The following is a 25,427-nucleotide window of genomic DNA, read 5'->3' as shown; positions in this document are numbered from 1 at the left end:
ATCTACAGATTCAGTGCAATCCCTGTCAAACTACCAATGGCATTTTTCACAGAATTAGAACAAAAAGTTTTACAGTTTGTATAGAAACACAAAAGACCCCTAATAGCCAAAGCAATCTTGAGGAAGAAAAATGGAGCTGGAGGAATCAGGCTCCCTGACTTCAGACTATACTACAAAGCTACAGTAATCAAGACAGTATGGTACTGGCACAAAAACACAAATATAGATCAATGGAACAGGATAGAAAGCCCAGAGATAAACCCACGCACCTATGGTCACCTAATCTATGACAAAGGAGGCAAGAATATACAATGGAGAAGAGACAGCCTCTTCAATAAGTGGTGCTGGGAAAACTGGACAACTACATGTAAAAGAATGACATTAGAACACTCCCTAACACCATACACAAAAATAAACTCAAAATGGATTAAAGACCTAAATGTAAGACCAGACATTATAAAACTCTTAGAGGAAAACATAGGAAAAACACTCTTTGACATAAATCGCAGCAAGATCTTTTATGACCCACCACCTAGAGTAATGAAAATAGAAACAAAATAAGCAAATGGGACCTAATGAAACTTAAAACTTTTGCACAGCAAAGGAAACCATAAACAAGACGAAAAGACAACCATCGGAATGGGAGAAAATATTTGCAAACGGAACAACTGACAGAGGATTAGTCTCCAAAATATATAAACAGCTCATGCAGCTCAATATCAAAAAAACAAAAAACCCAATCAAAAAATGGGCAGAATACCTAAATAGACATTTCACCAAATAAGACATACAGATGCAAGAGGCACATGAAAAACTGCTCAACATCACTAATTATTAGAGAAATGCAAATCAAAACTACAGTGAGGTATCACCTCACACCAGTCAGAATAGCCATCATCAAAAAATCTACAAACAATACATGCTGGAGAGGGTGTGGAGAAAAGGGAACCCTCTTGCACTGTTGGTGGGAATGTGAATTGATACAGCCACTGTGAAGAAAAGTATGGAGGTTCCTTAAAAAATTAAAAATAGAACTACCCTATGACCCAACAGTTCTACTACTGGGCATATACCCTGAGAAAACCACAATGCAAAAAGGCACATGTAACCCAATGTTCATTGTAGCACTATTTGTAAATAGCCAGCTCATGGAAACAACCTAAATGTCCATGGACAGATGAATGGATAAAGAAGATGTGGTACATATATACTATGGAATATTACTCAGCCATAAAAAGGATCAAAATTGGGTCATTTGTAGAGATGTGGATGGACCTAGAGTCTGTCATACGGAGTGAAGTAAGTCAGAGAAAAACAAATATCATATATTAATGCATGCATGTGGAATCATAGATGAACCTATTTCCAGGGCAGGAATAGAGACACAGATGTAGAGAACAGACGTGTGGACATGGTGGGGGGGAAAGGGAGGATGGAATGAATTGGGAAATTAGGTTTGACATAAATACACTACCATGTGTAAAATAGCTAGCTAATGGGAACCTGCTGTATAGCTCACGGAGCTCAGCTCCTTGCTCTGTGATGACGTAGATGGGTGGGATGGGGGGGTGGGAGGTCCAAGAGGGAGGGTATAATATGCATATAGCTGACTCACTTCATTGTATAGCAGAAACTAACACAACATTGTAAAGCAATTATACTCCAATTTAAAAAAAAGAAAAGAAAAAAAGGCCCCACATCTGCTACTGGTAGCAGAACTTTTGCAAACACTTGTTTCCATGTATGGAAGAGATGCATGTCTTCAGTGTGGGAATGGTTAAATTGTTATAGGTGTACATCCCCACGTTTCTTTTTAATTCTAAAAGGCCAGAACAGAGTATTTAAACGTTTAAATTCAGTTCACTTTAGTAAATATATATATTGAGAACGTAAGTGAAAAGTTTCAAGGCTTTATTCCAATTCTAGGCATTAAGAAAATAAAGTTTTATTTTTGTGTGCTATATTTAGTGTTGTCTAGCATTTTTATTAGTTATGAGATGTTTAATGCCTACATTAGATCAGCTAATACTCCTACATGTTCATACATTTAAAGGCATTTGAAAGATGGTTATGATTATATCTTCAGGCTAGCTCTGTAGGAAATTAAGTATATATGTATATATATATACTTTTTTTTCTCTCTCTAAAGGAAAGAAGGCATCGGTGGATTTTACAAAGGAATTGCCCCCAATTTGATTAGAGTGACTCCAGCCTGCTGTATTACCTTTGTGGTATATGAAAATGTCTCACATTTTTTACTTGGCCTTAGAGAAAAGAAAAAGTAAACTAAAAGAAGATAATTCCAGTACATTTGCCCAAGGCAGCCATGTGCTCCTTTGTATTTGAGACATGAAACTCAGAAGAATACTGCACAGCAACATGGCTCATAATTAGAAGTCACAGAACTGCTAAGCCTTCACAATGTTTTTCTGCTTTTGCTTTCCCCATACATATGGGACTTGGCTTCCTCTACCTGAAATGGTTGCCAGCAACACAACAGTAAAACTGACACCAAATGGAGAGTTTCACAGATTTTCTCCATTTCATTGTCCAAGCAGAAGCTGATTTGCAGCATTTGCTGAATGGATTTGAATACTGCTCCTTTTTCTGAACTCGTTTGTCTGTATTGGCTTTAAAATCAGCCTCTGTGCAATAGCAAAAAAATGGCTTCTTAAAAGATGTCATTGCTGTTTCAAGAGTTTGCTGGGAAAGATGTTGCCCAAATCCTGACCATTTTTGAAATGGGAAAGTTTGGTGGGGAAAAAAATCCACTGTAAATGTGCTTTTGTTTTACTTCATTTGGAATGCATTTATGTACTTCTTCTCTTAATTTGAGAAGTACCTGACATCTGTTGTCATTCCATCACATTTTTTTCCCAGAAGCTCTTTCATAATTTAAAATGTAATCCTGGATCACATTATTATTTTTTGGCATAGGTACTTTTAGTGTCTTTTTATAAAATCTGAACTAGGATCCAGCTGTGTCAGCCCTTACTTAGCATATGTGTCTATAAATCACTTACTGGTGTTGCTAATAGATCACCTTATATAGATACTAGAATGACTGGGGTACATTTGTTGACAAACTGTATGGAAATGAGAAGCTTTAACTTTCTACTTCAGATTTCAGATATATGGGTCCAGATCCCAAATAAGTGACCAATCTACATTGGTTGCTCAAATTCAGGTTTAAATACAAATTACACTAAAGGCCATTATTGATTTTACTTTTGAGTTACGGTAATTTTTCTATAAATATAAAGGCCTGCCCCAAAAGGGTGCCAGAATGATACTAACATTTTTATTTATGTAAACATCTATGAATGCTTTTTGCAGTACCATTTATTTGTTATAAATAAAATACTGTGGCTTTCAAAGCCATATTTAAATGGTTCTTTGAAAAGAGGTCTATTTTTTATATTTTGAAAATGGCTTTGTTTTAAAAATAAAGATGATAAGCACTTAATTGTATTTACTGTATCTCATTACATGCAGAGGAATGCATTATAAATTAAATGTGATGTATTTTCCTCCTTCTGAATAATACTATTATTCATATGAAATCCTGATAGTAGTCCCTGTATGGAAAGAAAAGTTACAGTTGATATTTGGAGTTTTAGAGGTAGTGCCATTATTTGAATGCCTCCTGTGTACCCCTAAATTATTAAGCCATAATTCCTGTCCTCTGAGAGCATACAGGCTTGTGGGATGAATAAGCATTCAATAACTACAGTTCTAGATTAAGAACATGCAAGAAGATTTCTACAAGCCCTGCAAGAGTTCTGAGAAGAGAATTCATTCCACTCGATCAACAGTTAGAGCACTCCTTCCTGCGCTGTGCTATGTATGTTACCAAGCATTGAGGATATAACAGTAAATGAGCTACAAAACATTCCTGCCCTCAGGGAATTTTCATTTTAGTGTGAGTGACAAAACATAAATATGCATAATATAATTTCAAATATTAAATGCTAGAAGTAAAACTAAGGAGTTGGGAATAGTGTTGCTATGCTAGGTAGGACAGTTGGGGTCAGGAAAGGTCTCTGAGGAGGTAGTATTTGAAACATTTTGACATAAGTGAGGAAGCAAGCCACTATGAGATGTTGACAAAATCAGTCAACTTAAGAAACGGAAACTGTTATTCGAGCCAAATTTGGATATTACAACCCAGGAAGAGCATCTCAGAAAGCTCTGAGAAGTGAAGTAAAGGCACAGTTATAGAAGTTTGTTGAGACAGAAGCCTATACATTTAGATGACGTGTTATTGACAGTTTACACAATCCAAGTCTAAGCATCATCGTGGCCCCTTACAAGATCAAGAAGGAATACTATCTTTTAAGGAGTTGTCTTTTTGATGCTAGGAGAGTGTTGCTCTTTATGGTTGAGCAGGTATTTCTGCCAATGGGGAAGGTTTGGCCGATGCATAATGCAGATACACAATGCATAGTAGTAGGGAGAGAGGTCACCAAAGGGCAGAGAAAAGTTTAAGTTTTTCTTGTCTTGCCATAAAATATGAACTTTAATGATCAATGGGGGGAAATATTGTGAAATAATCTTTCAGTAGAAAGTGTTAGGTGATCAAATATTTGGTCCCTCTAAACCAGGGTGGCTGCTTGCCTGTCCCTTGATGCCTGGTCTTAATGGCCCGATTCTCTCCTTTCGGGGGAGTTGTACTAGCAGGATGTTTGGCAAGGACTGACATTCAATTCTAAGTTGTCCAGTAAGACTTAAGCCAATTTTCCTCACCTGTGTGTGGGGTATGTCCATTATTTTATATAGAACTACAGATGTGATCTATAGTTTCAAGTCATTTAGACATTATCTTAGTATGAGTAGGTGACACAGCATGAAAGGCAGGGAAGTATCAACTTATAAGTTCCACAAACTAAATTGGTAGTAGTAGCAACATCATTAGCAAAGATTTAAGCCAAAATCCTCCTGAACAAAACCATTTTCCTAGTATTTCCCCTAAACTGGGAAGAGGATTGTTCAGAGCAGAAATCTGACACTTCATGGGTCATAAGATGAGTAAACAAATATCATGGCTAAATGGTCGTGCCATTTGGAAAACTGATAGTAAGCAGAGTACTCACATTACAGATTGACAGGGGCTGTTTCCACGGTAGCCATAGGTGACCTTGAGCCCAAGGGAAAACAGTTTTTTATCTTCTTAACCAACCTGGGGAGAGCCAAGGTCATAAACTTGTTCAGTAAATCCATTGGGTCCTGTTAGGAGCTACCCAATATTCAACATCTAATAAAAAAGGAGTATTATGGCCAGGTTCAGAACATGCACCATTAATTGGCCAGGTAAGAGGGTATCACTTAGTGATATTGGTGGCAATGTTAGCTTGCATGGTGCTAGAGTTTCGTTTGAAATAAAATTTCTAAGGACCATCCAATTAGAGCTTTGGAGAGGAGAAATCCACCAAGGCAACCTGGGAGTACTGGTAACTGGCCACAAACCCAGCAACTGGATTGATTTTTGAAACTTGCATGTGATTGAGCCCAAGAAATACATTTGGTTCATTAGCAAAAGTGTGAGCAATTGTCAAAGTAATCAGTATACAGACCTGCTCTGGCATCTTGGGTCAGCTGTCTACTTCTCATGTAATATTCTCATCCTGTTCTGGTAGTGCTGGTCTTAGTCTAAGTCAGGTGTCAGGAATTGGAGTTGCAGTTCATTCAGTTGTAGAGGTCTGATAAGGTCCCTTCCGAAGTGGCCAAAAAGAGTCCTTTATCTGATATCTTTTCCAGTATGCGTAACTTGGTTGCAGGTCATGATGCATCTTGATCTTCTTCCAAAGTTAGATTACTGTGATAAACTTCAGAAACAGTGTCTTTTTAATGACTAAACTTAACAAGGAGTTATCTGGGAAGTGAGTCTTCGCCAGTAAATACAGACATCAATTAACAAAACTAGAATTCTGTATTCACTGAAACAATCTTTTTCTCTCCAAAAGTACCCTCATTTCTACCAAATATAGCCAAATTAAGACTTACTTGTTTGCAAAATAAGTCTGGGTAATTGACCACATAGACTTTTAAATTGGCTGTGCTGGAACTTTTCATGAAGAATTTCAGATTGAACTTTAAAAACCTCAGGACTAGTAAACCCATACCAAAGGTGTGTCATAGATTCAACCTGTGATATCTGTAGATTTGGGTGATGGATTTAGGCGAATTCCTCTCTTCTCGAGGTCCCCAAAATACTGTGAGGTTCCTGTACCTTTTAGGAGGTGGCCTTCCTTATATGCCTGATAAAGCTGCTGGGAACCTAAGAGTTTCCAAATTCTGGAGGCATCTGGTAGAGAGAAAAGATAAGGTTTCAGTTCTACTTACAGAGGTATATTTTAAAGGTTTCCTTATATCTGGAAAACAGATTAAAACCCAGTAATATTTCAGACAAAAACTAAAAATTATAACCATAGTCTGTTCACCCACTCCTATGTGACTAGTCCTTGATCTTAATCTTCTGGTAACAGTTACATGAAGCCATCCAGTTTATTAGAATTCTAATTTCTTACCCAGTTCAGCAGTATGATGTGAAAATTATCAGAAATCTGTTCATGTCAAAAAGTACTTTCTGTGGATCTTCTTGAAGATGAAGCATTTTGCAAAAAGAGTACAATGATAACTGCCTATAAATGTCAAAAGACTTAAAAAGTCAAGGTTAAAGACCTGATTATAATGCAATTGGAAAACTTGGTTACTGCTGTGACACACAACAATTTAAGATAATTACTAATATCATGACGGATATAATTTACCAGGACCTACCAGAATTTTAAGAGTTCTGTATAATTTCTAGAATATGTATGTTGGTAACATTTACCCATAGGATACAATCTAAGAAGTTTTATCACCACTTATTTGACAATGCTTCCCATGTAATTTAACATACCAAATAAGCCTAATTAGTTTAATATTCCTCTCTCTGAGATGGAGGGAAAACAAATATTTTGAGGTATTCTAGGGACCCTTTGTAAAACTTCAAAATTAGCTAGAGGTCAAATGAGCTTCATTTAGGATTTTATCTTTGGGAAGTTTGTCAAAAATATCAAGTTTTACAACACTTGGTCAAATAGAATCACAGGTCACTGTGAAACAATACCCATTCACTTAACTAAAGTGACAATAAAAGATCTCACTGGCAAATACAGATCACTTAAACACAAAGAAACTCAAAATCTATTATCAAAAACAGTTCAATATTTTAAGAAAACTTTGTCCTTTTAGAGAACCAAATTCAGGTTTTGTACCACTTTACTTTTAAAATTCACTTTCTTAATTAAGTTCAGTCTTATCTAAGCCAATCCTATCATGTACAAAACTCTCAGTGTTCCCTTTCCACAAACATTTGACAACTTTATCCATTTAGAAACAACCAGCTCTAGGACAAAATGACCTTTTTTAACAAAATGCATTTTCATTCCTCTTTTTTTGCTGAAAACACATCCTACTTTCCTTGCATACTGAAATGTTTCCCTTATAATTCTTAACCTTAGAATCTTAATCTCTAGCAAAAACCAAGAAGCAAGTAATTATAAACTGTCATACCACCATTTCCTGATTGACAATTATGAACGTATTTTATAACCTCTAGAAACATACACCTTCTTATAGAATTTCTTTCCTCAATGTGATACAAGACATGTATCTAATAAACTCAAACATCTTCAGTTTCTCATAAGACAAAAGTAGGTAAACTTAGGCCTGCCCAGCAATTAATGTTCTAGTATTTTATCCTACTTGTAATGACCCAGATAGTGAAGAAATTCTCGTAGTTTAACTTAGTTTTGTTTCAGGTTACCAAAATCTGGAAATATTATCCTTAAAGTAGACATTCCCAAAACAGTTATTCCTAAAGAGTTTACCTAAAGCTCTTATCTCATTTACCTCTATTTTATTTACTTAAAAGTTTTCATACCATTATTTTTCTTGCTGACAAACTTTAACAGTAATAAGGTCTTATTTGATTTCTAGTAAACCTAGGTACAGTAAAAGTATTATATTTAATATTGATGACTCAGACAGGAAAGGGGCAGGGCACAACCTCTAAAAGAATGACATAGCCCAAGGATGCATCATAAACTGGTTAGAACCAACTAGGTCCAAGATGGCAGACGAGTCGACTTGAGCCTCAGTATACGCTCATTGTAACACATCAGCACGCTAAATGACACATCCGCAGGTGCCATGACAGTTCCAAGGCCAACCATAAAAGGTCAAAAAAATGGGCAGTGGCCCAATTCCTGGAAGTCCTCACCCCTTCCCCAAAATAGCTGGAATACTCCTCCCATTCATTAGCCTATGAAATTACCCACCCCTATAAAAACTGTCAGCCCTATACCCTGGGGCCTCTCACCTTCCAAGAATGCCCACACTGTCTGTGGAGTGTGTTTCTCCCATGGCCTCTTGCCTTCTGAGATGGCCCACGCTGTATCTATGGAGTGTGTATCTCCCTGAATAAACCTTTCACGTTACCACGGCTCGCTCTTGAATTCTTTCCTGCGCGAAGCCAAGAACCGAAGCCAAGAACCGACACTTGGTGGCCGTTCCAGGGACTCGCCCGAGACCTGGGACATGACCATCCTTTCGTGCCCCACTCTTTCCTGCAACATCTTTTCCAAAGACGTGTCCGTATTAATCAAACCAACAAGCTTAGGCTAACTTTAATACCAGATATTAATTCAATACTGAATATTTTCCAGATCACATGAACCTGAAGTTCATTCTGGCCAGTTTCTTTTGTATTTCCAAGTATTTTTGTAAACACTTAATTTCCTTTAAGCCAATTAAGTAGAGCTCTTTTACAAATTAATTTTGGCAATACCACACATCTGCAACACACATCTACAACACACGTATAGCTACATACAAACACAAACACACACAGAGACCTCATAGTTCCCATTCCAAAATTTCAGTCATGAATCAGGTACAACAATATAAAATCGATCAGTTACAAAAGAGGTTGGATTCACATTGGGTTTCCGGCAGATGGAACAAATCAAGGTCACCTGTCTATGGCTAAACACTTTTTACTAATATTTATGGAAAAGACACTTAAGATTTCTATTTGTCCTTGACAAGTTCCAAATTACCTACCCCCTTTCCTGGGATTTGCATTTTAAAAACATAGCAGAGATAAGCGTTCCTGGAAAAGACAGGTAAAACATTTGCATCTCAAAGGCATAGGAGGAGAAAGGCAAGTTCCTCCTGGGATGACTTTGTTCCCATAAGGCCAGAAAACAATGTTTTTCCCTCAATACTTACAAGCCTCTTATGATAAATAGGGGAGGTTTGGGGAGTGGTAAAAGGATTGGTAGGCTTTGGATTATTTCTGGATCCACACCTCTGGTCCTGTAAAGACTAGACTTGTAAAATAAGGACAGTTTTTTTTCCTCAAAGAATTGCGTGGCCACCTCAATGATATCAAAGGACTGACACACCCATTCATCTATGTTAGAATGTTTTACTTTCCCTCATTTAGCTTAGGGGAGAAGGGCCCCTCCCCCGAAAACAATTCCTATCAGGCTCCAAATATCAGTTATGGTCAGTTTAGTCAGACTGGTGGCCTCCCATTCTGGGAATCCACTTACAAACACTTTTGAGGATCCTCCCTGGGTTTAACTATGACCCTCAGTTTGGCCTTTGATATAAAGAGGCTTGCCTACAGCCTCATGTGGCCCCATTTCTAAAGGTAACCATTTAGTAGTGTCTTCAGAGTGGAAAGGCAATTCAGAAGATTACTAGAATGAGTACTCAAAGAAGGATAGAGGGAAACAGTAGTTAAAGTTTTAGGTACCTTTTATATCATTACTTTCATTAGCCTTCTACAACAAATCTTTCAATGAGGCTATTTTGGAATTTTGAAACCTTTTGGGGCATCTACATACCAACTAAAATAGGTACAATAGCTTAAGATAAGAGCTCTCTAAAATTTTAACAACTTGGATGTTTCGCCAAAGGATCCATGGAGCTAGCCCTACAAATATTTTCCCCTGCTAATCTAATTTTAGAAAAATATTACCACTGTTGTTTCCAGTAAACCTTGCAGGCACAGATCCAGAAGACTGCCAGCTTTAACTTCACACTCGAAATCATTTTGGAGTGTCAAAAGGACCCCAATTTGGCCATTTCAGGGCCCGATTTCCTTTAGTTCCCAACTGAGTACTTGCAAGCATATGTAAACCCAGCTGGTATTCCCACAGGTGGCTGTTTGCACGGGCACAATTTCCCAGTATTAATTTCGTAGCCTAATTCAGATATGAGATATGATCTGAACAACTTTCTGAGGACAGTGTGGTGGATCACATGTGTGCTGCTTCTGAGTCTAGCTCCCCAAGGAGTTATCCTTGGATGGGTTCGACTTCTTTTATGTGGCTTGGTTTCTCCCTATGATGGCCTAAAACCGTCATGGGTGGTTGGGGGGCTAGGTTATCAGCCTCTGTTATGCCCCCTGGTTGAGCAGTACTTACTTTATGGTCATAGTGGGGTTCCCCTATAGGACTGCCTTGTGGCCAGAAGGAGCAATGTGTCCCTTTATTCTTCCAAGGTGAATAATTCAGTCTCTCATTTCAGTAGTAAAAGTTTTGTTCGGACCATGTATCAACTCATTCTTTAAAATTTAAGCCAAATTTAACAAAAACCCAGCCACCTATGCTTCCCTGGACCTCTTGCCCAGACCCCGTAAGCCCTGCCTAGGTAATGCACCGGTGCCCCTTAAGATTCCAAGTCTTAAGTGAAAACCAGCCCAAATAAAATTTTGAGGATCCATCATCACCTAAACAATGAGATCCGAATATCAGAAGAACTCATCAAAACACCTGAGGAGTACCGAGAAGCCAGTGGGGCCCAATGGGCCCATGCTGGTACCCAGCGCTGGTTCTGGATAGACTCCATGTGTCCTTTGTCAGGTGTCTGATATCCTGCCGACTATGCCAAGTATATGTCGACAAAAATTAAATCAGTCAATCTTCTAAGAAAGAAATGGAAAATTTTATTCAAGCCAAATTTGAGGATTATAACCCAGGAAGAGCATCTCAGAAAGCTCTGAGTACTGTTCCACCCATTTTTTAAGTCAAGGCACAGTTACGTTAAGTTTTTTGAGACAGAGGGCTGTACATTAAGTGATACATTATTGACAGTTTACACAATCCAGATCTAAGCATCATCATGGCCCCTTATAAGATCAAGAAGGAATACTATCTTTTCAGGAGTTGTCTTGTTGATACTAGGAGAATGATGCTCTTTATGGTTGAGCAGGTATTTCTGCCGATGCGGGACTTTTGGCTGATGCACGATGCAGATACACGATGCACAGTAGCAGGGAGACAGGAGGCCAGAGACAAAATTTTTATATGTAAGTTTTTATTGTCTAACTATAAAATATGAATTTTATTTCACAAACGCTTTCTAGGAAGAATAAGGAGTACAAAGGCCCTGAGGCAGGAATTAATTTGGCCAGAAAGGAGGTTGGAGAAGTAGTCATTACACTGGTGGGGAAGAGCGCAGGCTGGGAGCCAGACTGTCTGGCTTCAAACTTCAGCTTTCCCATTTTCTGTTTGACCTTAGGCAAATCACTTTACCCTTCTCTGTCTCAAGTTTCGTTATCTGTAAAATCAGTTCCTCTGGAGCCATGCCTGAGATGGGAATTCTTGGGCAAGTATTTATTGAGGGAGTGCCCTTAGAAGAAATCTATAAGGGAGTAAAGAAAACAGCATTTGGCAGGGGAAAAAGAGTTTTCAGAAGTTCAGCCTCAGCCTGACCCAGCAGGGCACTCTGCAGTATAGATGGACCACAGAGGTTGTCCTGCCCAGAGTTGAGGGGCTGGGCTATTATGTTCCCATATCAGGCAGTCCTTGACTACCTGTGGTGTGGGAAGGAGGAGTTGGAGGGCTGGCTGGGTGCCTCTCCTCAGTCAAGGGCAATCCTCCCAGTAAGGTGGAGGTGTGAGCTATTAGCCAACACCTGCAGCAGCTGGGCTGTGGGTGCACCAGTCCTGTAAAAGGGATCTGGGTGGGTGGTCAACAGTATCTACTGCAAGTGAGGATATTAAAAGTATGTAGCTCGGGAGACCTTCAAGATGGCAGAGGAGTAAGACGTAGAGATCACCTTCCTCCCCACAAATACATCAAAAATACATCTACATGTGGAACAACTCCTACAACACCTACTGAACACTGGCAGAAGACCTCAGACTTCCCAAAAGGGAATAAAATCCCCAGGTACCTAGGTAGGGCAAAAGAAAAAAGAAAAAGAAAAAGAGACAAAGGAATAGGGATGGGTCCTGCACCTCTGGGAGGGAGCTGTGAAGAAGGAAAAGTTACCACACACTAGGAAGCCCCCTCACTGGTGGGGACGGGGTGGGTGGGGAGCTTCAGAGCCACAGAGGAGAGTGCAGCAACAGGGGTGCAGAGGGCAAAGTGGAGAGATTCCCACACAGAGGACTGGTGCCAACCAGCACTCACCAGCCTGAGACACTTGTCTGCTCACCTGCTGGGGTGGGTGGGGGCTGGGAGCTGAGGCTCGGGCTTCAGAGGTCAGACCCCAGGGAGAGGACTGAGGTTGGCTATGTGAAGACAGCCTGAAGGGAGCTAGTATGGAAACACAAATGACCCCGATTAGCTAAAGCAATCTTGAGAAAGAAAAACAGAGCTGGAGGAATCAGGCGTCCTGACTTCAGACTATACTACAAAACTACAGTAATCAAGACAGTATGGTACTGGCACAAAAACACAAATATAGATCAATGGTACAGAATAGAAGGCCCAGAGATAAACCCACGCACCTATGGTCACCTTATCTTTGACAAAGGAGACAAGAATATACAGTGGAGAAAAGACAGCCTCTTCAATAAGTGGTGCTGGGAAAACTGGACAGCTACATGTAAAAGAATGAAATTAGAACACTTCCTAACACCATACACAAAAATAAACTCAAAATGGATTAAAGACCTAAATTTAAGGCCAGACACTATAGAACTCTTAGAGGAAAACATAGGCAGAGCACTCTATGACATAAATGACAGCAAGATCCTTTTTGACCCACCTCCTAGAGAAATGGAAATAAAAACAAAAATAAACAAATGGGACCTAATGAAAAGCTTTTGCACAGCAAAGGAAACCATAAACAAGATGAAAAGACAACCCTTAGAATGGGAGAAAATATTTGCCAATGAAGCAATTGACAAAGGATTAATCTCCAAAATATACAAGCAGCTCATGCAGCTCAATATCAAAAAACAAACAACCCAATCCAAAAATGGGTGGAAGACCTAAATAGACATTTCACCAAAGAAGACATACAGATGGCCAACAAACACATGAAAGGATGCTCAACATCACTAATCACTAGAGAAATGCAATCGAAACCACAATGAGGTATCACCTCACACCGGTCAGAATGGCCATCATCAAAAAATCTACAAACAATAAATGCTGGAGAGGGTGTGGAGAAAAGGGAACCCTCTTGCACTGTTGGTGGGAATGTAAATTGATACAGCCACTATGGAGAACAGTATGGAGGTTCCTTAAAAAACTAAAAATAGAACTATCATTTGACCCAGCATTCCCACTACTGGGCATATACCCTGAGAAAACCATAATTCAAAAGACACATGTATCACAATGTTTACTGCCGCACTATTTACAACAGCCAGGACATGGAAGCAACCTAAGTGTCCTTCGACAGATGAATAGATAAAGAAGATGTGGCACATATATACAATGGAATATTACTCAGCCATAAAAGGAAATGAAATTGAGTTATTTGTAGTGAGGTGGATGGACCTAGAGTCTGTCATACAGAGTGAAGTAAGTCAGAAATAGAAAAACAAATACCATATGCTAACACATATATATGGAATCTAAAAAAAAAAAAAAGGTTCTGATGAACCTAGGGGCAGGACAGGAGTAAAGACGCAGACCTAGAGAATGGACTTGAGGACACAGGGAGGGGGAAGGGTAAGCTGGGACGAAGTGAGAGAGTGGCATGGACATATATACACTACCAAATGTAAAATAGATAGCTAGTGGGAAGCAGCTGCATAGCCCCGGGAGATCAGCTCGGTGCTTTGTGACCACCTAGAGGGGTGGGATAGGGAGGGGAGGGAGGCTCAAGAGGGAGGGGATATTGGGATATATGTATACACATAGCTGATTCACTTTGTTATGCAGCAGAAACTAAAGCAACATTGTAAAGCAATTTTACTCCAATAAAGATGTAAAAATTAAAAAATGTATGTAGCTCATAGGATTAAATGGATTAATTCAAGTAAAGTTCTTAGCACAGTTCCTGGGCCAATAGACATTAGCAGGAGCCAGATTTTATAGGCCATGATGAGGGGTTAAGATTGTATGAGAGACAGTTCTAGTGGTAGTATGGAGAAACAAGTAGAAGACAGGCAAGAAGCAGGGATACTAGCTAGAGAGCTTTCGCAAATATTCGGTCAAGAGCTGGTGATAGAGCATGGACCTGGTTAACGGAATTGGAGGTAGTTCAAGTTTGGAGGAAACTAGAGCAGGGTTCATGGAGGGAAAATATTTAAGCTGAGCCTTGAAGGAAGATATTTCCAAGGGAACCTTGGAAAAAAGCACAGATGACATGTCTTGAGCAGTGAATAGTCAATGTGGTAATGGAACAAGAAATGGAAGAGGAAGTTGAAAGATTGAGACCAGAAAGATGAGGACTTTCAGAGCCTTACTAAACCTGTTTATTTGATGCATAAAAGAGCAGTGAGAGAAATTAATAGAACAGAAAGACATAGCTATGTCTTAGGAGTGACAGAGGAAGACCAATCAGATAAGAGGATCAAAGAAAAAGGGGTTATCAACCACATAAATATTTTGGTAGGATGAAGATTAATGCCACTGATAACTTGAGGCAGATTCAAATTGTAGCGGCTGAAGACAGATTGCAAACAACTAAGCAGGTGGGGAAAACTGCAAGTCTTCATTTCACTACAGTCTCTTTCTTGGACTTCAGCGGATAAAGGTAAAGAACTTTAGCTTGAAAAAAGTACTAGGAATCTAGGAGGGAGTGGAAGTGGCGGAGGCTGACAAAGGGAAAACCAGAACATGATTGTAGGAGAATGCTTGAAGATTAAGATGCAGGGCAAGAGAAAAAGAAAAAAAAAAGCTGCTGGAGCTCTGTACCAGAGAATGAACATAAGGTACAGTGTGATCCAAGACAATGATGGGAACCATGCTTTGTGAAAAGAAGGCTATCAAGCTTCAATATGTGTTTTTGCCATGGCAATTTTAGAGACTCTTGTTTTTATATAAACACCACACTAAAGAAGGAATATCACAAGTGACTTCATGAGTCATCAGAATGAGAATTTGCTCTTGAATGTGAACACTTTACTGAATATAAAATCCTCTAGATAAAGTTTATCACTTTTGTAGCAAGGACTCTTTGATTATAAGATTACTTATAGAAATTAAATCATTTCACATTATTTTACCTTTTTATTTTCTAAAAATGTGTTAGGTAACATGCAGAAAATATGTGAATTTTGGGGTTACCTAAAGTCTTAAATTTCTTTGAGTAAATAGGAAATAGACTCTGGAAGTACCTATAATGAATACCTGTTATATGGCTGCCCAGTATCTATTTTTCTTCCTTCTTGGAGTAATAGCCTGAATTTCTTTTCAGTACCTACCCCTTCCCTCCATTCTCACCTTTGTGATTTAGATGGAAAGTTGGCCTCACCTGCCCCAGAGAAAGGCCCTGATTCATAGAGCCAATCTGAATGTGCCATCTCTGAATGTTTTGGAATTGGCATGGTTACCTAAGTTGGTCCAATCAGTGACTCTTAGACACTTTTGCTGAATATATGATATAGATTCTCTTTGTTTCACAAAAAGGATTCATGTAATTCTTAGAGTTCCTCAAAGTCAGTTTAGGATTATGAACTGGAGGCGGTGGGGAGGGGGGGGCGGGGGCGGGTAGGGAGGGAGTTTGTCCAAAAACAGTCAACACCAGGGAAGTGACAGTTAAAAATGGAAAGAAACTAGGTTCTAAGTCACATTATGTGAGCTTCTAGTCTCACTCCTAGCAACATGTATCTCTGTAGTTTCAAAGGAAGTTAATTGGTTCACTCTATGTAAGCCATTCTCAGTTGGGTTTTTCTATTACTTGCGGTACTTGAAAGCTTCCTAGGTGACAGAATCTGTGATCTAGACCCTAAAGTCTATGTGTCACTTTTCCATCAGCTGTCAGGATGTTGGTGAACTCGTCTATGGAAATAGATGTCATTTTTATGAAAAATGAGCATTTTGGGACCCTTATGTACGTTGTATAGGTTCTTTAAAACGTTTAGTTTTACAGAGAAACTTTTTTTTTTATAATAAAGATATTCAACTCACCATGAAAAGCATAAGAGATTGACCAGTCGACTTAGAAAAATAACTAAAATCTGCTTATAGTTGAAGGCCCAACTACACAAAAGTTGGATTTGAAGGTTGTCCCTTATATATTTTCTGACAGCAAATATTGCAGGATTGTTTGTTTATATTAATGTAAGTTTCAATATATGTTAATTATGAATAGAACAAGCCTAGAAAGTGATAAAACCAATTCACACTCAACTTGTCAAAGGAAATAGCAATAAGCTTCTTCCCTTAAGTGAAGCATGTTAACCTCTTCCCCACCCAGGTTCTAAAGTAATTCATAAGTAGACAAGAGGTATGTGGAACATGATGTATTATCTTTATTACTAATAACCCTCATTCTCTAATTTCAGCCTTATATCTGTGTAAAAGAGGGCTTCCTTACACCGAGCCCCATAATGATACAGACATACGCATCCAGCCACAGACAGCACTGGACCCAGACTATTTTGCCGCCTGCCCTTGTAAGACTTATGGAGAAATGGGGTCCAATGCACGCTTTCTGTGAGCAGCTTATTCCCAAAGAGAGGGGAGAAGGTGCTACTCATGCTCACTTCTTTGTCCCAAACTCAAGCAAGTCATCATACCTCTACCAATCTAGGTCCAACCAGGAGACAGAACACGGTAAATTTAACGAGAATTGTTAAGCTATAATAGAGTGAAATAAATACAATTGCCTCTCTGTATCCACGGGTTCTGCACCCCGGATTCAACCAATCGTAAATTGAATTGCAGTAGATTGAATCCTCGGATGCAGAGTCCTCCAGTGCAGAGCCCCGGGGTACTGAGGGCAGACTGTACTACTCCATTTTATATAAGAGACTTCAGCAATCGCAGGGGACTGGGGGGGCAGGGGGAGCCTTAGAACCAATTCCTTGCTCATGCCAAGGGATGACTGCGTATTGAGAACTCTTAACAGTACCCTAGGGCAGAGGGAGAGTACCCAATGAAAGGCAAGTTTGGAAGAGGATTCCCCTCTGGCATTCATACCTCTGATGGAATAAAATTTAAAGGCAGGACAAAAAAAATTAAACAAAATTCTGTTTGTTCTCCCTCCCTAATGTCCAGTGTGCATCTGCCTTACACGTTAAGCAGAACTCCTCAAAGGTGGGAGTGCCTGCTCAACTTTTTTTTCTTTCTTCTGACGTTAGCAATGTAACTTCTTAAAGGAATAGTGTTCTTTCCCAGCTCTGCAGGGGGTCACCGTGACTCCCTGCTTGCTTTGTATGTGCTTACCTGGACTATGTATCTTTGGTGAACTTTGTATAAAATATCAGCATGTCATTTTGATGTATGATTCTTTGTCTCAAAAACGTATAAGTCTATGCCTTCAACTTCTAACAGGTGGAAGAGTTCTCAGTGCTTTCTGAGAATCTGCTTCCCGGGTTATAATACTCAGTTTGGCTCCAACAGAATTGCCTTTTTCTTAACTTGATAGTTAATTGAATTTTGGAGAAGGTACGGTTGCAGACGACCACTGGCCAGTGAGAATGTTTGCTGGGTTGCCTGTGCCAGAACTGGTTTAGGGTCATCTGATAAACAGGAAACAATCACCTAGGACACAGGCAAGCCAAGGCATGTAAGCAGGTTGCTGAGGAAGCTGGGATGTTTCTGCAGGTGCCAAGCCAGAGCGGGCATTGTCCACCTTGGAAAGGTCTCAGGAACAGCCCTGCAGGGGGCAGAAAAGTCGGGCCTGGTCATGCTTGGGAGTGTGTGTGGTGAGGGCTGTGGGTTGCTACAGCATGAAGCCAGAAGCATGCAGTGTGCCTCTTAAGACCGCAGCAAGGTGATCACCAAGCCTCCTGGGCTGGGGCTACAAGGCAGTCAAAGGACTGAGCACTCTGGGTGTGCAACTGGAGAATGAATTTGGAGCTGGGAAGCAATAAGTTCATAACCAGCTCAGTCGACCCCTTTGACTCCTCAGCTTTCATATGCACCATTCTACACACATTTCAACGCCTGCCCAGCAAAGAAACTACATTTTAACAAGAAACAGCTAACCCTCTGATAAGTGAAGTTCTTGCCCTTCCCCCAAGTAAAACACAAAGCCTCAACGGTCATTGAATCCATTGCTGCCTATATTAATTAGGCCTCAATTTCAGTCTTAGGTCCCACTAAAGACTACACTGTAAAGTTGACCTCCACCTAGTGTTATATAAAATTAAAATGGGAAGGAGAAGTTAGAATAAACACACACATATAAGAGAAAATATGCAAAGCTACCAGTCCTGGTTTCTGTAGTTATTCACGAGGTCAGAGTTGACATCTATAGCTTCCACCTTCACCCACTTATTCCCTATTTTCCTTGCCCACAGCCAGAACCCACAGCTCCAGATTCTTTACTGGTAGAATGATCCAATCCTTCCCTTCTGAATGGTCTGAATCCTCAATTGTCCTGCCTTTTTCTAGTTCCTGTAGCTTTCCATTGGTCTTTACTGTTTGCATGGAAGTATTGAAAGGAACCTCAGGAAATCTCCTGGGTTCCAGAAAAAATCCTCCTTTCTTCCATTATAAAGACAACCAATTTCCTGCGGTAACTGAGATCATAACACCAGTAGATTAACCTTTTTCACCTGTTGGTTCAGTGGTATAAGGAGTGTAAGATGGCCAGGGGGCAGTCTGTGGTAGACATAATTCTAAGATGGATCCCACAATTCCCACCCCCTGGGGTAAACACCAGTGTAATTTCCTTTGAGCATTGTAGGGACCTGTAAATACAATTGGATATCACCTTCATGATTATACAACAATATGGCAAAAGGAATTTTGCAGATGTAATTAGGGTCCCTAATCAGTTGACTACAATTCAAAGGGAGATTATCCTGGGTGGGTCCAACCTACCTAATCAGGCAAGTCTTTTAAAAGCAAAAGTTCTATTCTCCAGGATAGATCACATGCTAAGCCATAAGACAAGTCGCAGTAAATTGAAGATTAAAATCGTATGTTGGGCTGCACCCCACAGGCCTGCAAGCCTTGTAGTTGCCAGCCTCAAGACTGAAGAAAGAACCTAGAGACAGCAACAGAGACATCAGTGACTTATTGGACAAGGGATCTTACACACCTGAAGCAAGGTCCTGGAGCAACACCTCACTGTTTGTGGCAGACAGCAAGCAGGACATGGCAGCAGTCTTTGCTATGCGGGGGAGAAGGAGGCTACCATTTATAGGGGGAATTAACGTCAGGTTGGCTCATAAATCACCAGGGAAACCAGCAGCTGGGGCAGGGAGCAAGCACATAGGCAGTTACTAATTAAGCCCTATAATTAAGAAGATTGGATAGTCATGTGAGTGAAGCAGGTACTGGCTGAACAGGGGATATACAGAGCAAGAGGACAGTCATCTTGAATGGCCTGGTCAAACACTCCACCCTTACATACCCTGTACGACCTCTATAATCTTGGCCCATATTTTTTCTGCTATATCCCTGAGGACAGGTAGGTAGAAGTGCAACTGCAACCAAATACCACAAATGCAATACAGACAGTCCAACAGTTGGGCAAGCTTTGGAACCAGGTGCTTATCAAGTCAATTTTTCATGGACTCTCAGAGGTTGACAATGGCATTTCACTGTAGAGCCAGCAATCAAACTCATTTCTCAGTGAGGCCACCATTGTCACCCAGTCCACAAACAGATTCCCTTCACTCAGAGTAGGACAAGATGCAAGATGTCTAACAGGCACAATATAGGGAAGATCATGACCGTTAAGCAAAATACAAGCAGTAACATCATTATGAGGTAATGCCACTCCTGTCTAAGCATTTTGTCCTGGCCTGCAATACCATACCACCTGCCCACCCTCAGTCTCCATAGCCAGTGCCAAATACTGGAGAGGTGGTGTAACAGTACACAGGGTTAGTATAATGGTGCCTTTCTACAGTAGAGGCCTGGATTAATTACCTTAGTAATCTGAGGTGGGGCTGGGTAGAAGACAGGTGAAATCTGTAAATCTGTAAACTTTTCTGATCCTATTCCCCAATGGGACAGCAAACCCAAACCACTGAGGACTTACCTGCCAGTCCTAAGGGCTATTTATAATATGTTCCCCTGGGGATAGATCCTGTGAAGGGCAAAAATGAGTTGCTGTCCTGACCTGTAGTTGGCAACAGTCCTTCGGTGGTCAACAGTTGAACTCGAATGGTGTTGACTAGTTACCTCCGGGTTAACATGGCGTCGGCACTGGGATAATTGCTCCTGGGATGTGTCCACATGTTGAGAGTGAGCTTCCCATCTCAATTGTTGTTTAAGTAGTCTCTTCATAGCCCGGTAGCAGTGGGGTTGTAAGGCAGGTGGAAATGCCCGTGTATGTCCTTTGTATCGGCCCATTCCTGAACTTCATGGCCAATAAAGTAGATTCCTTGGTCACTATCGATGTCCACGGGGATCCTATATGTTGCATACAAGTGAATAGTGGTTTTTTGCATGCTCAAAGAATCGGGTAGTTTTTTTGTAATGTCTTCCACCTGTTGTAATGTATCGTAGACTGCATATAGCTGTTGTTCTATCACGCTCTATCATTGCTCTGCCCCCTTCCATAGTTGGGATCAAAAGCCCAAGGGCACTCTTATTATTTTGCTGTTGCCACAGACCTCAACCAAACGCTCCTGGGTAACGGGCCATGTTCAATTCACAAGTCTGTCTCTGAATTCATATCCCTAAAGTCTGTGTCTGTAATTGTTTAGGGGTGGTAGGTCAGGGGTATGCTTGTATTTTGTAGATAATCCAGGTCCTTGAGTTTTGTCTCTATTCACCAGCCACCCCCGTGCAGTCAGATGAATGAGGAGCACTGGGCTGCTGCTTTTAAACTGGAAAAAGACTGAGGTTAACAGGATATCATCAACATAATGGAAGAAAAAGACATCTCTCATGGTACACAGCTACCACAAGGCCCCACATGCTAGTAGACGGCCTCCTCGTGATCACCTCCACAACTTTCTGTTTCCCATCCTTATGTCCTGACATCTCAGCTCCCAGGAGTTTTCTCACCCAGAGACAGCAACAGAGACATCAGGGATTTATTGGATAAGAGAAACTTACACATGAAGCAAGGTCCTGGAGCAACACCTCACTGTGCGTGGCAGACAGCAGGCAGGACATGGAAGCAGTCTTCACCACTCCGGGGAGAAGGCGGCTACCATTTATAGGGTGAATTGATGCCAGATTAGCTCATCAATTACCAGGGAAACCAGCAGCTGGGGCAGGGGGCAAGTAGGTAGGCAGTTACTAATTAAGCCCTATAATTAAGAGGATTAGAGAGTCATGTGAGTAAAGCAGGGACTGGTTGATCAGGGGAGGTACAGAGAGCAAGAGAACAGCCATCTTGAGGGCCTGACCATACATCATAGCAAGCATCTTTTCTGACCACAGTGCTATGAGACTAGAAATCAACTACAAGGAAAAAACTACCCAAAACACAGACACGTGGAAGCTAAACAATATGCTACTAAACAACCAATCGGTCATTGAAGACATCAAAGAGGAAATAAGAAAATACCTGGAGACAAATGAAAATGAAAACACAATCCAAAATCTATGGAATGCAGCAAAAGCTGCTCTAAGAGAGAATTTTATAGTGATACAATTCTACCTCAGAAAGCAAGAAAAATATCAAATCAACAATCTAACCTTACATCTAAAGAACAACAAACAATACCCAAAGTTAGTAAAGGAAAGATATAAAGATCAGAGCAGAAATAAACGAAATAGTGACTAAAAAAAAAAAAAAATAGAAAAGATCAATGAAATTAAGACCTGGTTCTTTGAAAAGATAAACAAAATTGATAAACCTTTAGCCAGACTCATCAAGAAAAAAAGAGAAGGCCCCCCAAAATAAAATCATAAACAAAAAGGGGCAGTTACAACAAACACCACAGAAATACAAAGGATCATAAGAGATTACAATGAACAACTATATGTCAATAAAGTGGACAAACTAGAAGAAGAGGACAAATTCCAATAAAGGTACAATCTCCTGACTGAATCAGGAAGAAGTAGAAAATATGAACAGATGAATGACCAGGAATGAAATTGAGTCTGTAATAAAAAATCTCCCAACAAACAAAAAATCCCAGACCAGATGGCTTCACAGGTGAATTCTACCAAATATTTAAAGAAGAGTTAACATCTATCCTTCTCAAACTAGTTCAAAAAATTGCAGAGGAAGGAACTCTTCCGAACTTATTCTACAAGGCCAGCATCACCCTGATACCAAAACTAGACAAAGAGAACACAAGAAAACAAAATTACAGGCCAATATCACTGATGAACACAGATGCAAAAATCCTCAACAAAATATTAGCAAACTGAATTCAACAACACATTAAGAGGATCATACACCATGATCAAGTGAGATTTATTCCAGGGATGAAAGAGGTTCAATATCTACCAACCAATCTGTGTGACACACCACATTAACAAACTGAAGAATAGAAATCATATGATCAGCTCAATAGATGAAGAAAAATCTTTTGACAAAATTCAACATCTATTCACGAAAAAAAAAAGGCCACCTACTGAATGAGAGAAGATATTTACAAAGACAAATATTGTTTGGTTTCACTTATATGTGGAATCTAGAAAACAAAACAAATGAACAAGCACAACAAAACAGAAACAGAGTCGTAGATTCAGAAAACAAACAGCTGGTTGCCAACCAGACTTATCATGGCGATTATTTTGAAATGTATAGAAATATCGAATCACTATATTGTACAAAAGGAACTAACATAGTGTTGTAGGTCAATTAGGTTTCAAAAAGAAACAGACAAACTTATGGAAAAAGAGATCAGATTTGTGGTTACTAGAGGTGGGGATTGAGGGGAGGGGGAAGTGGATGAAAGTAGTCAAAAGGTACAAACTTCCAGTTATAGAAATAAGTACTAGGGATGTAATGTACATGATAAATGTAATTAACACTGCTGTATGTTATCTGTGAAGGCTGTTAAGAAAGTAAATTCTAAGTTCTCATCAGAAGGAAAAAAATTTTTTTTCTATTTCTTTTATTTCGTATCTATATGAGATGATGGAGGTTCACTAAACTTATTGTGATAATCATTTCAAGATGTACTTAAGCCAAATCATTATGCCGTGCACCTTAAACTTATACAGTGCTGTATGTCAGTTATATCTCAAGGAAACTGGAAGGAAAAAAAAAGTTTCATAATATCCCATGCTGGCTAGGGTAGGGAGAACAGAAATTCTCCAACACTATGGGCAGGAGTGAAAATTGTCATAATATTTGAGGGTAAGTCAGTAATATATCAAAATTTGAAACGTGCTTCCTCTTGGACCCAGGGATAATTTGCCCTACAGGCACACTTGCAGAAATGCCCCAGGACATACTGTGTGTGCAAGGAAATTTCACTGCAGCATTGTTTGGAACAGCGGGAATAGAAAGCGATGTTAACAATCAGTCAGTCGCTAGGGTCTAGCTAAATAAATGATGATCTATTTTATTACTACAATGGAATGCTGTGTAGCTGTTTACGAGGATGAGGTAAACATACATTTGTCTACATGAAAAGACATTCTTGGGACTTCCCTGGTGATCCAGTGGTTAAGATTCTGTGCTTCCACTGCAGGGGGGAACGGGTTCGATCCCTGGTCGGGGAACTAAGATCCTGCATGCACTAGCGGCCAAAAAAAAAAAAAACCAAAAAAATCCCACCAAAACAACAACAACAAAAAAGATGTACTTAATGTTAATTGAAAGATAAAAACATGTTTCAGAACAATAAAAAAGCAGAAGAGTTCTCTTGCTAGTCTGGAAGCAAAACAGCCATGTTGAGATAGGAGGGGCCGCATGGCAAGGCCCTGAGAACGACCTCCAGGTGCTGAGAGCCATCCCCCGCTGACAGCAAGAGAACAGGGACGTTAATCACACAGCTGCAAGGCACTGAGTTCTGCTAACAACCACATGACCTGTGCAGAGGACCCTGAGCCCCAGATGAGATTGCAGCCTCAGCCAACACTTCGATTTCAGCACGGTGACACCCTGAGCAGAGGACTCAGCTAACCTGTGCCTAGATCCTTGACCCACAGAAACCTTGGGATAAAGACACTTGTGTTATTTTAAATACATAGTCTCATCTTCCAATTCAGTGGAAACACTGTTGTATCCCCTGGCAGAAGCATTCCCTTATTGGATACTTAGATATCCAAACCAGCAGAGCTCAAAGTTGTCAGGACAGGAAGCAAAAATCTGCAAATGGGTTATAAGATGTAATAGTGAGAGAAGCCACTTCCACTTCTGCTACTTGTATTCTGGCTATAGGAGTGAGAACACCATGTAATGCTTTCTGATCCAAAGCATATACTGCACCTGTAAGACAGACCCCATTCTTTCAAGATGTTGTCTACCAACTGGTACCATCAATGAGTCCTCAGTAAGCCATTTCCCCTTTCATTTAGGCCAGTCACTTCCAGGTGATGGGGGATGTGGAAAGATGAGTTAATTCCATGGGACAAGCCCTATCGCTGCACTTCTTCGCTGTGATATGAAGTTTCTTGATCAGAAACAATGCTGTTTAGAGACTTACCTGGTGGTCCAGCAGTTAAGACTCCGCGCTCCCAATGCAGGGGGGCCTGGGTTCAATCCCTGGTCAGGGAACTAGATCTTGCATGTTGCAACTAAAGATCCCGCACGCGGCAATGAAGATCCCACGTGCTGCAAGTAAGAACCAGCACAGCCAAATATATATATATATATATATATATATATATATATATATATATATATATATATATATATATATATACACATATATATATATATATATACATATATATATAAAAGAAACAATCCTGTTTAGAATGCAAGGTGGTGGATAAGGCATTCTTGTGAGTCCATGAATGGTAGTGCTAGCAGAAGCATTAAGGGCAGGGAAGACAAATCTGTATCCAGAATATATGTCTATTTCCATGAGAACAAATCTCTGCCCCTCCATAATAGAAGTCCAGTGTAATCAGCCTGCCACTAGGTGACTGGCTTGTCCCCCTGGGAATGATGCCATATTAGAGACTCAAGGTTGG

The 25,427-nt window shown here is 40.1% G+C and overlaps 1 protein-coding gene across 1 annotated transcript in view; it reads left to right on the top strand.

Annotated features, from left to right (window-relative positions):
* The window catches only part of SLC25A32 (solute carrier family 25 member 32), a 56,769-nt gene extending 53,431 nt beyond the window's left edge, over positions 1-3,338 (top strand). Inside the window, exon 7 of the mRNA XM_061172272.1 lies at positions 2,150-3,338. Within this exon, the coding sequence (XP_061028255.1) occupies positions 2,150-2,285 (136 nt within the window). The 3' untranslated portion in view covers positions 2,286-3,338. The remainder of the gene's footprint in view (positions 1-2,149) is intronic.
* Positions 3,339-25,427: the final 22,089 nt, after the last annotated feature.

The sequence above is a fragment of the Eubalaena glacialis genome, chromosome 17 (assembly GCF_028564815.1).
Source record: "Eubalaena glacialis isolate mEubGla1 chromosome 17, mEubGla1.1.hap2.+ XY, whole genome shotgun sequence".
Classification (NCBI taxonomy): domain Eukaryota; kingdom Metazoa; phylum Chordata; class Mammalia; order Artiodactyla; family Balaenidae; genus Eubalaena; species Eubalaena glacialis.
The sequence above is the reverse complement of the archived record's forward strand: the minus strand, read 5'-3'. Positions and strand labels throughout refer to the sequence as shown.